General features: G+C 39.1%; 1 protein-coding gene across 2 annotated transcripts; it reads left to right on the top strand.

Moving 5' to 3' along the window:
• The first annotated feature begins 474 nt into the window (after positions 1 to 474).
• LOC118816647 (serine/threonine-protein phosphatase 4 regulatory subunit 3-like) lies at positions 475 to 12,659 on the top strand. 2 transcript variants are annotated; one of them, XM_036583144.1, is made up of 16 exons: positions 475 to 883; positions 2,774 to 2,829; positions 2,946 to 3,044; positions 3,906 to 4,529; positions 5,625 to 5,702; positions 5,808 to 5,924; positions 6,224 to 6,343; positions 7,354 to 7,485; positions 8,291 to 8,387; positions 8,517 to 8,558; positions 8,660 to 8,818; positions 8,999 to 9,168; positions 9,256 to 9,395; positions 10,117 to 10,265; positions 10,447 to 10,565; positions 11,094 to 12,659. In XM_036583144.1, exons 1-16 carry the CDS (start codon positions 742 to 744, stop codon positions 11,205 to 11,207), a joined length of 2,358 nt encoding a protein of 785 aa, XP_036439037.1. In that variant the 5' UTR covers positions 475 to 741; the 3' UTR covers positions 11,208 to 12,659. The 2 variants fall into 2 exon arrangements, with proteins under 2 accessions (XP_036439037.1, XP_036439036.1); XM_036583143.1 differs by having other exon boundaries at positions 10,366 to 10,565.
• Positions 12,660 to 14,512: the final 1,853 nt, after the last annotated feature.

The raw sequence follows: 14,512 nt of genomic DNA, 5'->3' as shown, positions 1-14,512 counted from the left end.
GTTCCTATCACCAATACTGTGAAAAATTCTGACTCAGTAAATTTCTTTAGAACAAAGCATTTCACACCAAACTACTTTGAATGGTTTCGTTTACATCAATTTTATTTAGCACAAATTTTGAAAAAAATCAGTGGAGTTCCCCTTTAATCTGAATTCGAGTGAAACCGAGTAGGGGTGCCAACGCTATTTTTTTTACACTTTATTGCACTGTTGTTGAAATTAAACACAAAATTAAAAAATAAATATATGTGCATGTCATGTGTTTATCTTTATGCAGACCTACAATTTTTATTCGTCGAATGTGGAGATAAGCCGCATGCAAAGCTGGTACGTCTATCAGGTATTTGCTTATTTTTTTGTGTACAAAAAGAGTAAACGTTTGGATTCGTTGGTGCGTGTGAATCAACTCGCCCGAGTCACTCAGGAGTCGTTCCGAACGAACGGTTCGTTTCGCTCTAGAATCACCATCACTAACAGCAGATCGGATTACAAGATGGCGGTCGGTGGATGAGAGAGAACGGCCGCCGGAGATCAAACTCGTCTGGACGCTGTTTTTGAACACGGTCCTTTTTTTAGATAGGGGAGGAAGGAAACTGTAACCGTGATAGATACTGAAGAAGTGCGTTTTTGTAAGTGTGAGCGGGAACATGCGGTTGATCAGAGAGTTTGAAGTCCGCGGTTGAGAAAAACAGGAGAAAAAACAACAGCAGTGTTCTCGGAGCCGCTTCATCGTCACCGACAATGTCGGACACCAGACGGCGTGTGAAGGTTTACACGCTAAACGAAGACCGGCAGTGGGACGACAGAGGGACGGGACACGTCTCTTCCACCTACGTGGAAAGATTAAAAGGAATATCGCTGCTGGTTCGGGCTGAATCCGACGGTAAGGCTAAGCTAAGCTAAGCTAGGCTAACCTAAATGAAACTGTTAGCTAGCTAAGCTAACCTAGCTAACAGTTACGTCCTCTCACGCTGGCTTTAACGTTACAGTTCAGCTGCCTGGTTGTCCGAATAGGACTTTGAACGTGTATAGCTTCTGTTCGCTTTAATTGTCTGGACACAGGTGAAATCGAGGGTTTTTAAATCTATTTTTTTTTTTTGCTGCTTAGCACCATTAAGAAGCTAACAAAGCTAGTTAGGTTAGCTCGAGGAACTTCAGAAACATGAAGCTGTGTTCAGCTAACGTAACGTTAATTAGTTGAGGAGGCTGGAAAACTGATCAGTCTTTTTTTGGTGCTTCAGTTGTTTTAGCTAACCATTACAGCATTTTTCCATCATCCGAGACGTTTAATTAAACCCAGGAGGGAGTCCGTAATCAGTATAATGAGTTTAAATAGGTATGTTAGGGAAGACTAAACAGGAGCTTTAGTCCTAGGAACAGTGCGGGTCAGCAAAACGTTTTAACCAGACATTATTTCTCCTGCTCGCCAAAACCTCTAACTTCAACTTGAGTGGGCAGAGCTGCTGTAGGCTTGAAAAGGTAGATATATGTAAATATGTTTTTTCGTTCATTAAAAGAGGGCTGTTAGCTGTGGTTTACCAATTACATATTAAAATAAAACTGTGGAAAATTCTATTTTTCTCGATATGGGCCCTTTAAAGCGAAAAACTGTGGAGAAACATTGCAGTTTTTAAGTATGTATGTAATCTCAAAGTGAACTGAGCTCACAGGTGGGCTTTGTCATATGGAAGTAAACTATCAAAAGCAACATCAAACCATAGGCGCAACTCTTCTGTCACTACTTTTACTAGTGTGCGTAGGGATAGACTGAATTTTGTAGACAAATTCAACTTAACAGTTACACCTAAGGAGACTTCTTACACTTTGCACATCAGTCTAACGCTTTTGCTTGAAACTTATAACAGTGTTTCAGCCATGGCAGGGGTTCTTCTGCTCGTAGCTCACGTTTGAGCAGCTAGCCAAGTCAAATAAACATTCACCAGTTTCTTATTAACTCAGATTATGTGGTAGGTGCAAAGTGAAGGCCATAAAGGCTTCTTGCTATCTACATCAAAACGCTAACTAGAAGATAAGATACTAGGTATTCAGTAGGTGATCCAAAGGGTTAGTATGTTTACCTGGTAAGTAATGTTTAGATTTACGTATCTTGGAATATGGACAGATCTGGAGGCTTAAATAGCACCGAAAAGGGTTCATTTTACTTGCCTTTGTCACCTTTGGAGCCTGTTGTCTTTGCCGTTAATCATCTAACCATCACGTACCCATTTTGGGTGGACTTCAGGACAGGTTTTGGAAAACCCTGTTCATAGACAAGCTAATAGAGACATTTCTTATTGATCTTCCTCCAGAAACTGTTTTGTTTATGTGTTTGCAGATTTGTGATTGGTCTCTCATTAACCAACCACAGTTTGTTTGCGCCAATACAAGTTTACCCACCACACAGTGTAGTACAGACTGCTATAGCTTAAGCTAAAGAGTTAGTTCTTTACCAGTAAATCGGATGTTAGCGGCTCACTGTGGTTCACACAGACCCCGCTGATGAATCCGTGGAGGGTTGTCATGACAACAAGGATAGAACAGACTCTGCTGTGCTCGTAATTACTCCACGTAGGGCCGTAGAGCTTTCACCTCAGGTTACTATGTACAGTTTTATACTACAGTCATATAAGATGTTGATGTTGTTGTTGGAAACACCCAAGTATTTCAATTTGTATCACTCTTGAACTCCTTTAGCTGTTGCAAACTGTTTTTAATTATGTTTAATTATGCTTCCTTCTGTATTTTTTATTTTATTTTATTTTATTTTTTTAAGGCTCACTTCTGCTGGAGTCAAAAATCAGCCCAAATACTGCATATCAAAAACAACAGGTAAGTGAAAGCCCACTGTCCTGCCCCAATTTTTGTTGTATGGTGGTGCGAGTTGTGTTTTACCTGTCAGTCATACAGTTTCTTTGTTATGGAGCTTGACACATTTCTGTTTTCAGGATACCCTTATTGTTTGGTCCGAGGCAGAAAATTATGATCTTGCCCTGAGTTTCCAGGAAAAGGCGGGTTGCGATGAAATCTGGGAGAAGATCTGTCAGGTAAACAGCTAAATATATTTTCTCATAGCCACTGCCATTTTGCATAATGACCAAAAACAGTGTCTGCAGGGAGCAACTTTAGTGTCTGTTACTTTGGTTAGTCGCACAATGGGCTGTCATACGTTTATAATCAGGTCATGATTGAACTGCATTGATTTTGTCATTTTAGAGTTGATTATGATCAGTAGTAAAAATTATTAATGAAGTATTTGTTCATGTTTTTGGCTGAAATATTATCTTTATTATTATTTTCCTTTTTTTCCTTCAAAAGACCTAGCTTATTGTATTGATTGTGTGCTGGGCTCAGATACTGAAATTAAGCGGTCAATCAGTTTGCTCTGAGCAGAACCAGTACTTTAACGTTCCTATTCTTAGGTTCAAAGTTTTATGCCGAGAAAACATTTACAGTACGTTATTTACCTTGTTTCTTTGAAGCCATGTAAGGTTGCAGCCTGTGCTATACCGTGCACATTGAATGACAAAACTAGTTTAGAAGTAAGATATTGAATAATACGTTTTGTCGGCTGCATGTAACCAAAAGCTTCATTAACTGGTAACAATGACTGAAAATGAAAGTTTCTGTCCCAGAACAGTTACAAATGATTATCTTTTTTGTTGTTTTTGTTCCTAGCAAAATACTATTTATGTATGTATGTATTTATTTATTTATTTATTTTTATTTGAACTGATTCAGAGCCCTGATTGTCTGTGTTGCCCTACTATGGAATAGTGTTTCTGTTCACATTTGGATTTACATTGAACTCCTAAGGAATCGTAATTCAAATAAGTCAAGGTCAGAGATTTGTACACCCTAATCACATATGCATTTGTGTCACTGACTATGTTTTTGTTTACTCTTAGGTACAAGGAAAAGATCCCTCCTTGGAGATCACTCAGGACCCCATTGATGAATCCGAGGAAGAGCGCTTTGAGGAGATGCCAGAGACCAGCCACTTGGTGGAGCTACCCGCCTGCGAGCTGGCTCGTCTGGAGGAGATAGCTGACCTGGTGACCTCTGTGCTCTCTTCACCCATCCGTCGGGAAAAGCTGGCGCTGGCGCTCATGAGTGAAGGCTACATCAAGAAGCTCCTTCAGCTTTTCAGGACGTGCGAAGACCTGGACAACCGGGAGGGCCTGCACCATCTTTATGAGATCGTACGTGGCGTTCTCTTCCTCAACAAGGCCACCTTGTTCGAAGTCATGTTCTCTGACGACTGCATCATGGACGTTGTGGGCTGCCTTGAGTACGACCCAGCCCTGGTTCAGCCCAAGAGGCACCGGGAGTTTCTCACCAAGACGGCCAAATTCAAGGAGGTCATCCCCATCACGGACTCAGAACTTAGGCAGAAGATTCACCAGACATATCGGGTGCAGTACATTCAAGATATCATCCTGCCCACGCCATCCGTCTTCGAAGAGAACTTCCTTTCCACGCTCACGTCATTTATCTTTTTCAACAAGGTGGAAATAGTTAGCATGCTTCAGGTGAGTCTTCTCAACTGCATTAGGCGTTGATGAGGTCTGTATTTTTTTGACAAAGAAAAAGAAATGAGAATAAGAAATAAGAAATGAAAGACATATTTATGAAAGCAGTGTTGTTGGACACAAGCCACCTCATTGGAAATCTCGCGTTTTCAGAGCCAGCAAGCCATTTTGACTCTTTCTTAATCGAAAGCATGTGTATTGAATTCAACAGAAGGGTAGTGTATTGTTCTTAGGCATTCACGGAGCACAAGCGATGAACTGGTCATAAAATAGGACACACATTGTTTTGTTGTGTATTGTTACATGATAACAGTGAGTTGTTTTGTATGTATTACTTGTATTAAGTGTTATTTAGTGTTTAAGGCTTTTTAATGTGGTTCAGTGTAGTGTCATTAAATGTACATTTGATTTATTAGAAATGTGCATGTACTTTCCAAGTGTGCAACATTAAGATTTTTTTTCCTTTTGAGTTAGCATGAGCATTTCAGTCGAATTTGTAAGCCGTTACTGGACAAAAAAAAATTTGAATAATACTCATAAAACAATAAAATCTAGGATACTACAGGCTTCCGCACACGCGACACTTCCAGAGAGGGACACCATATTACTACTGCTGTGCTGTATGAAAGCCAGACCACAGAAACATATAGATGACGTGACGTGAAATTTACGATGTTAACTACGGAGTCTTTACAGAGTCTTTTTAGTTAAACAGACAAATGCTAAGCATCTCTGTTTCAGCCAACGCTACTGGTGTAGTCACATCATATTTCAGCTCATACCTTTCAGCTTTAAATCAATGAGTTTTTAAAGGCTTATTAAGTTTGTAACAAACATGATAAATTCACTAAATTATGTTAAAGGTTTTGCTCAAATAAATCTATATGAGTGGAGTGTGAAAAGAACCTGAGATGCTTGTTTATCAGGGTGCAACACTTTTTCTCTGCTACTGCTGTTGTGCTGCTCTATCCTACTCCAGAGACACTCTGGTGATTTGATCATTATACTTTTACTTGTAGTGAAAATTTCTCTTCTTTTTTTTTAAGGTAATTTTTTTTTCTCATTGAAGTATTTATTTTTTCTTCTGATCACCAGGAAGATGAGAAGTTTCTCACTGAAGTGTTCGCTCAGCTCACAGATGAAGCAACAGAGGAAGGGAAAAGGAGGGAGCTGGTAAGATCACAGCTGCGTTTCTTTTTCTTCTCTTATCAAATCTGTGTGCTTTGAACAGTGGTGTTTTACTGATTTTTGTGTAACTGTAATGTTTGATTTCCACAGGTCAACTTTTTTAAAGAGTTTTGTGCTTTTTCACAAACACTGCAACCTCAGAATAGGGACGCTTTCTTCAAAACATTAGCGAATCTAGGAATTCTTCCTGCGCTGGAAATCATTATGGTAAGCTACATACATTTGTTTCAGTCATGGAATTTTTAACAGTTGAGATATTATTTAGAGTTGTTTACTATTTATTTTTTTTATTGAACGAGTAATGTAAATTAATTTTTAGTGTTCTCAAAATGCTCATTGATCACTATTTGCTAATTTGCATTTCCTGTCTACTAGTCTTAGTGTAGAAGCATATTGCATAGTGTTCAGATTTTATTTAGATATGTTTGATTACCATATAATCTGGATGCCCATGATGTCAAGGAGCTCTGTTTTGGGTTTGTGTTTAATGTGAAAACTGTGTTTAGGGTATGGACGACCTCCAGGTGAGAGCTGCAGCCACTGATATTTTCTCGTATCTGGTGGAGTTTAGTCCTTCCATGGTCCGAGAGTTTGTAATGCAGGAGCCTCAGCAGGCAGATGATGATGTGAGTACCAGCACTGTAGAACAACGTGGTATATGAGCATGTCCATTAAAGCAATTGATGAGCAAAGCATTTAAAATCAGATCAGCAGTTTAACTGGGTTTAAGAAACAAAAAATGAACGAGTTATTACTACATTAGGAATGTAAAATGTTTTGTTCATTATTGATTGTCAAACTGAGGAGCCACCTGTACCATCTGTAAAGTGCCTAATTGGTCTCATTATTACCATTATACATGGCCCTATTCACACATGGTATAAATGTTCATCTTGAGTGATCAGATTATAAATCAACAGCGAGATTTTAGCCATTTATATTTTCCAGTTCCACCTTTCTCGAAGTGACTGCTTATGATTGGATGACTATGTCAGTCCTTCGTTGCATTTGTTGTCAGAAAAATGTACCATGACTCCTGGTTCATGTTAATGTAAAGGCTGTTAGAAACGTTTAGATCACATGTATTGCTAATGCAACTTCTGAATAAAAGGGAGCGGAGATAAAGAAAGAAGCCACATGGCAGCTTTTGGCTCTCCTGTGATGACACAGTTGATTAAGTGGTCCTTTGTTGTCTTCAGAGTGCTTTAGTGTTCACATTACAAATGTTATGTGGTCATATATGTTGTCCTTGACCACCTCCGAAGGTGTTTTGAGTGCTTGCAGTACATCTCTAAGAGAGGTAGACTCTTCACACCTGGTCTTAGTGCTGTCCAGTTATGGTCAGATGACCACGGATGCATGTTAATGCCAATTGTAAAGAAGGGTCTGGTAGGCAAATAGCTGTCTATACATGGATGTAATATAAAATTGTAACAGTGACCCCAATTTTGACATTCAGTCAGTCAGTGAATGACATACAAATCAGGTTCTGCCGATATTGGTATGTAGGTGACTTTGGTTGCATAGAACAAATTAATATATTTAATAAAAATGATTATGTATTATCATTATTATTATTATATAATTATAGATTTCTTGGGGATTCCTGAGGATTCATTTTCATGTGTGTTTTCAGGATGTTCTGCTGATAAACCTGGTGATAAAGCAAATGATCTGCGACTCAGACCCTGAGCTGGGCGGCGCGGTACAGCTCATGGGGCTGCTCCGAACCCTCATCGACCCTGAGAACATGCTGGCACCCACCAATGTGAGTTACTGCTGCACCTCCCAACATTTCTGCTATCTCTGCCTTGCAAAGTGGAATAAACAAATGTTTCCACCTCAGTTATTCTCTGTGAAGCATGTCCTAGTAGTCATTAGTAGAAAGCTGCCCTTTGGAATTGACACATGTATTGTGTAGATAAGGCCCTGCCATGGCAACTAAAATCATTATCATTAGCTATTCTCTGCCTGTCTGATGTAGTCAGTTGATAGAGGTTAGGTTTGTACAGTGTGAGATTTTGCAGGAGCTGTTATTTCATTTTATATTTGTTATTGTTAAAGTTCAGAATCAAGATATGAATAGTCTTTATTTTATATACGAGAATAATATGTATTTAATTGAAAGCACATGTATTGTGTATATATGGATAGTGGATGTATTACTTGTATTAAGTATTATTTAGTGTGTAAGGCTTCTTAATGTGGTTCAGTGTAGTATCATTGAATGTGTATTTGATTTATTAGAAATGTGCATATACCTTCCAAGTGTGCAGCATAAGAATTTTTTCTTTTTTAGTTAATTTTGGGGGTGAGCATTTTAGTTGAGTTTGTAGGCGTTACTTGAAAAAAAAATGGATAGTATTCATAAAACAGTTAAATCTAGGATGCTACAGGCTATTTTAAGTATGAGAATAATATGTACAATGTAAGCTGAAATGTAACTGTATCTGTATTCTGTGAATTAGCTACTCCTTTAATCTAATTTCCGTTATTGGTGATGCTAATGGTATTTCTTTTTGATTAAATTTTATTGTTAACTTTTCTGTCCTGTTTGAATATTGTGTCCCCAGAAAACAGAAAAGACTGAATTCCTCAGCTTTTTCTACAAGTACTGCATGCATGTTCTCACAGCCCCATTGCTGGCCAATACAGCAGAGGAGAGAAAGGGTAAGTTCTCTGTGACATGAATTTATATGTATATGTAGCTTGAAACTAACTTGAAAGTGCATTTGTTGTCTATTACAAGACTTGAATTGTATTATGATTAGTAAATTTATTCAAACTTTTTTTCCATAGATTTGCCAGAGGGATCTACAAAGGGCATTCCAGTTTGTCCAGGTAAGCTTGTTTTGCTTTCAGTACATGCAACCCAGTGTAAGCATTACTAACTGTATTCTAAGGTTTGCTTAAAATCTGTTCTCTTTCTCCTGCTACCTCAGACAATTTTCAGACGGCTCAGCTGTTGGCTCTGATACTGGAGCTGCTGACCTTCTGCGTAGAGCACCATACTTACCACATAAAGAACTACATAATGAATAAAGACCTACTGCGGAGAGTGCTGGTGCTTATGAACTCCAAGCACACCTTCCTGGCACTATGTGAGTCTCAAGGCTCATTTGGGTGGTTCTTTTCACTGCTAGAAGACTGCCTTCTGTTACACTAAAAGAATTTTGTGAAATGTTTTTGGGAATAGTTAAGAACAGGCTTTGTAAAAAAATCCATTTTAGAAAGCAAAATGTAATGCAGTAGAATGTGCTAACTGTTCCTTACTTGTGCAGGTGCCTTGCGGTTCATGAGGAGAATAATAGGACTAAAGGATGAGTATTATAACCGCTACATCATTAAAGGGAACCTATTTGAGCCAGTCATTAATGCTTTGTTGGACAACGGGACAAGATATAATCTTCTCAACTCAGCCATCATAGAATTATTTGAATTCATCAAAGTGGTATGAACTCAACAAAGTTCCTAAAATTACATAACTAATTTTGATGGCAGTTATATCTTGAAATGACCTTCTCTTTCTTGGAATCAGGAGGACATAAAATCGCTCATCGCTCACATAGTGGACAACTTCTACAAAGCACTTGAATCCATCGAGTATGTTCAAACGTTCAAAGGCCTGAAGGGCCGTTACGAGCAGGAAAAAGATAGACAGAGCCGGGGGCTCAGCAGGTCAGTCAAGAAACATCCCTATTTCCATGTGTTTCCTGCATTATCAGAGGTTTTATTTAATGATTCAGGAAACTTATTATTATTAACTTATTATCTATACATCATACAAATCTTGTAAGCAAGTCTGTTTGGGATGTCTTGGTCAATGTGAAATGAAAAATGAAATGAAAAAGAAAAATTCTAAAGCATTTTCCTTTATTTCTGAGTTAAACACAGTATCACAGAGGGTATCTGAGCTAGCTTAGCGTTTCACTTGTGGATAGGTAGGGTGAAAGAAGAGGGGAGGAGAAACAGGTCGTTGGTTAATGTTATTTTTCCTTTTCTGCTGGTGACAATCAAAACTCAGAACGCATTTTTGAGGTGTCCAAAAGTAATTACACTTACATTACAAGAAAAAGAGTATTTTGTCTTTTAAATGACATGAGTTGTGCTTAAATGATATGAACAGGTACTTAAAGTAACGAGTTAAAAAAAAGGTTAAGTTCAGGTTTACTTTAACAATTTGATGTGGTTTGAGGCAAGTTTGTGATCATTTATGCATGCTTTTTGCATGATTGGTAAATTGCTATAAGCTTCCATTGTTTGTTAGCTACATTGGCCTCAAAATTCCAGTGCAAAACTAAAGCAGCAAACTTTGGACACCAAAAGTCTTATCAACTGTAGTTAGGATAAGATTTTTCACAGAGCAGGTCATTTTATGGAAAAATGTAATTTTTTACAGATACCGTCGTGATGCTCGGACTCTGGAAGATGATGAAGAAATGTGGTTTAATGAAGATGAGGATGAAGACGACGCAGACGCAGGGGTTGAGAAGAGAGTCGACGAAGACTTTCCAGAGGCTTATGGAAAGTATATGGGGGCAAAGAAAGGTATTCCATACTATTTCTATCTGAAGTATATAGAATTTATTTTCACCTCTTTGGAAAGGTAATCCACCGTTCCTCACACACGTCTCTTATCTCGTTGCAGTTAAAGAAAGTGAGGACAAAGAGAACCTTCCAAAGCGGACACCAACAGGCAGCTTTAAGTTTACCTTCTCTCATTCTGCAGGGGCTGCCAATGGAACCAATGGTGCCAGCAGCAAACCAGCCCCATCTGCCTCACCTGCCAGTCCGAATGGCTCCTCAGGCAAGGCAGCAGCAGCACTGCCCTCTACCCCAGTGGTGAAGGTTGGTTCGAATTGTTCAAATTGAACATAATACTTGCTTTTTAGAAGAGATGTGGCATTAATGTGGCATTCAAACAGGGATTTTATAGACTGGAATACAAATGAAATGGGTTTACATTTTATGTGTAAGGGTAGAAACAGTTGAAGTTATGCCTCATGCAAAATGGTGACATCAGTGTAGAGCTATATGGAAATAATTTCATATAAACACAAGACATTTATATATTTTAAAATATGTGACTGATATCAGCTGGTTGTATATTGTCACATATGCCTATATATGTAAAATATATGTACATATCACTATATAAACTTAATGGGTGTCTCTGCAAAAAAGTGAATAATAAATCTTCTGTTTTTGTAACTTGATGTATATTAGTACAATGTAGTGTATATAGTATAACTGTGTAGTATATTTGCACATTTTCTCATTGGCGTATGCAAATGTGTTTTGTATTAAAATTAATGCTGCTTTTTAGTGATATTTGCTTGACCTGCATTGGGCACTGATTCATGTTTCTCTCACCAGGCCGGACTGGTTGGCCTCGTGGACTACCCAGACGACGAAGATGAAGAAGATGAAGAAGAGGAGGACGATGAGGAGGAAATGTCTCCGAGGAAAAGACCCCGGCTGGGCTCGTAAACCACAGCTGCAGTCCTCCACTCCAATGTTCCATGGTGCCACTGAGTCCCAATGTCATGGGCTTAGGGACCCGACCCAACCCAAACACCCCTCACCCCCCTCTACCCCAGCTCTACCTTTTGCTCCCACACAAGAATCACCAGACTTTGAGCAGCAGAGGAGTGGACCCTTTGCCAAGGTCATTCGAACCTGTCCATTTTTCTTCACCTCCACACAATCCTGTTGTACCAGGTTGTACCAGCAGGGGTGCTGAACTTCATCACAACTGCATTTTTCCCCACCAGTGGGGCAGGGGATAACATGAGAGCCAGTCAGCCTAGCAGGACTAGCCACTTAGTATTGGAAGCTTGATCGGCAGAGCCTACCGAGCCATGCGTCTTTTCCTAATCTTGATCCAACTTGGGTGGAGGGAACAAGGTTAAATGGGGAGGACAAAACACAATAACAGACATGGGTCTAAACAGCAGAACTCGTCATAGTCCTTGACTTGAAGCTCAAGTTCGGATGTTTGAAATCTTGTATTCATGAGTTTATTACGAGTAGTGTACAGCTGTATTTTTTTCCCTTTCTCTTTTTGTTTTCACCTTCAGTGATGATTTTTTTAATCAGAAAGGGGACAACTACTCCTGCCAGTGTAAATTTTCTCCCCCCCCCCCTTTTTTGGCACACGTCAAGGTGGGATGATCGTTTACCCCTTTTTAATTGAAATTCTTTCGTTCATTGAAGAAAACCAGAAGTTGTGATGCTGATTTTAATAACGTGTATTAAACTGCAGTAAAAGTCATTTTGCAGCTGATTGGAGCATGTCTGAGGGTGTCTGTGTTATGTGACTGAATTTACTTAGTCATGAGAAGAATTTCCACACCTGAAGGTCCTTCTGCCAAACCACATGTTCCTCTTCTTTTTGTGAGGAGAGCGATGGCTTTATCACCATGTTCTTTGTGTCACCAGCACACACTGTTCCTTAAGTGTTAAAAACTGGCCGTTACAAACAGTTTGGCTGTTATGTAGACATTCCTACTGCTGTTTAGGTCTGAGGCGGCCTATCAAATGCTCTTGAAGAACACGATTCCAGCTCTGATTTAGCAACTGGCTCTAACTGTCATTTGCTCCTGAAGACCATGATTAGTTCGGTCAGGTCCACAATATGCTGTAAAGCAAAGCTGGGGTTGAAGCAAAATTCTGCTGGCTGCATCTTGAGCACAACTGGGCCTCCATGATTTAAAATGGCATTTTCTGAAGTTCATCCAGTTTGAGTGACAATTGAAAGTGTTGGAACCCAACCTGCATCGTTTTCAGGTGATTTAGACTTGAGTATTGAAGGCTTTGTTTTTGTTTCTCTCCATTAATTTTTGTACAAGTCCATTTACTACCATTATCTCTGCTCTAGAGCATTTGTATACATTTGATAATTGAAAAGAAAATAAGATTAAATTTGAGCCTGGCATTAAACAAGTGGTCTAACCTGGTTTTAAATGCTGCTTTTACACCTGAAGACACATCTAAAGCTACAACATAATGTGGAGAAAGTGGTTTTGTTTTATAGATTTTCGAGGTTATCTAACGATCACTAATGATGGAGATAAATGTGGAATTTGTTATATTGTGTGTGGAATGTGACAGAACAGTAATTGCTCAAATAGTTGTTTCCATGCAGTATGGGTAAAATGCGCAGTCTGACTGGAACTTGCTTTTTATATAATAATGTACATTCATATTTAACAAAGGGCTTTCAGCTCTTGACTCTAATCACTGCTTATGCATGTCAGTTGTCTATTTGTGCAGGAGCTTCACAAAGAAACAGAGGCGCTTTTTTGTTGTTTTTAGGTTTTTTCGCGTAAATTAATCACAGGGCCAATCCTGCCAAAACTGCAAACTAGACGTGGTTCCACAGAGCTGAGATTTTGATTTGTATGTGATGCATGTTGCAAATACAAAATGCTATGCAAAAGTCACAGACTTCCATTCGTTTAATTTCCAGTCAGAATGGCCATTAAGTTACTTATTTTTCAGCTTTAAGGGGAAAAAATGGGGCTTTTCTCTCAAGGACAAAAGCTTTAAGTACAGTTTTGGTGGTATACATGGTCAGTTGTGGAAACTCCTGTTTTTTCACTTATTTTTCCTTTGACTTTCTCCGTCCTTATGCAGGTGAATTGTTTTATGTCTGTATTTAATGGCCATTTGACTGGAAGGGTACATGAAGGGTAATCTCTGACAGATGTACAGTACTGTATGTACATACAGTGGGCTTGTCTACCATTTTCTTTCCCTTAAGCTTTGCTGCTTGGAAACCCCAGTTTGCTTAGCCTTCGCAACTGCAGGCAGATCTGTATCGGTAGTGCTCACCAAGTCAAAAACGTTTTATATTAGTTTCCTTAGAATATATGGCTTTAATTCCCTCCTCTCCCCATCTCTAGCTCTCTCTTATTTTTGCACCTGATTTTTATTCTGCTTTTTCAGCCCTATAATGGCCTGCTTTATCTGTGCTGGCATTTCAAAAGTAAAGCCTGCATTCGAAAGCAGATTTCACGAGCGTGAATGTAACTGCAAATAAATATGCGCTAGTAACAGATGAAGCTGAAGACCCAGAATTTTAACTGAAAGTCGCTGTGCTGTATTTGATCACAAACGTGTTCGAAGTATAACAGATGACTGTTGTTTCTCTGGAACGTTTTTGTTCCCTCATAGGTCAGTTTTGATGGGCTGCAGTGGGGCTAATCAATAGGAGGACACTGCACCTGCAGTACAGAATAAACGGTCACAATAAATACGGCCAGGAAACCTTGAAACAAATGATTGAGTTAACACTGGCGGAACAATCATGAGCTGAAAGGATATGTACTTTGAAGGCCTGAAGGCCCTAAGCAGTGTAATTTAGTCAAACACTACAACGCTGTTAATCTGTGTCTAGACCCCAGGCCTTATATGTTCTTTCCATATGGTTCACAGTAGGTTGCATTTGTGAAACACACTTGCTGCTCAGAAAGCAACAGCTGCAGCAGAGATGTGCATCCCTGTCAGTGAAGGGTAGAGGTAGACAATATGGCAATATATTATCATTCTCATGAAAAATGATGTCACAGTATGCTATTAGGGGTGCTGTCGGTAGGAGAGCACAGCCTAACAAGGGGTGTAATGTAACATCTTTTTATGTAGGTCCAAGTAAAACATGCTTTTGTTTACAGTACTGTGTTCAATAGCAACATCAGTAGCAAATAGTACAGTATTCACTCCTAGATTATTTTAATTACTCTTGTAGTGCCTAAAGTGTAGCACCATTTTGTATCATTTAACCTACTCACAGT

This window comes from Colossoma macropomum, unplaced genomic scaffold (genome assembly GCF_904425465.1).
Source record: "Colossoma macropomum unplaced genomic scaffold, Colossoma_macropomum, whole genome shotgun sequence".
Taxonomy (NCBI): Eukaryota; Metazoa; Chordata; class Actinopteri; order Characiformes; family Serrasalmidae; genus Colossoma; species Colossoma macropomum.
This window is presented reverse-complemented; position numbering and strand designations above follow the sequence as displayed.

What these genes read in the sequence shown, in the direction of transcription:
- LOC118816647 (XM_036583143.1), top strand. Translation starts at nt 742, where the DNA reads ATGTCGGACACCAGACGGCGTGTGAAGGTTTACACGCTAAACGAAGAC. An exon ending in TCTGGGAGAAGATCTGTCAG is followed by an intron (nt 3,045 to 3,905) that starts GTAAACAGCTAA and finishes GTTTACTCTTAG; the next exon opens with GTACAAGGAAAAGATCCCTC. An exon ending in CTGCGCTGGAAATCATTATG is followed by an intron (nt 5,925 to 6,223) that starts GTAAGCTACATA and finishes AACTGTGTTTAG; the next exon opens with GGTATGGACGACCTCCAGGT.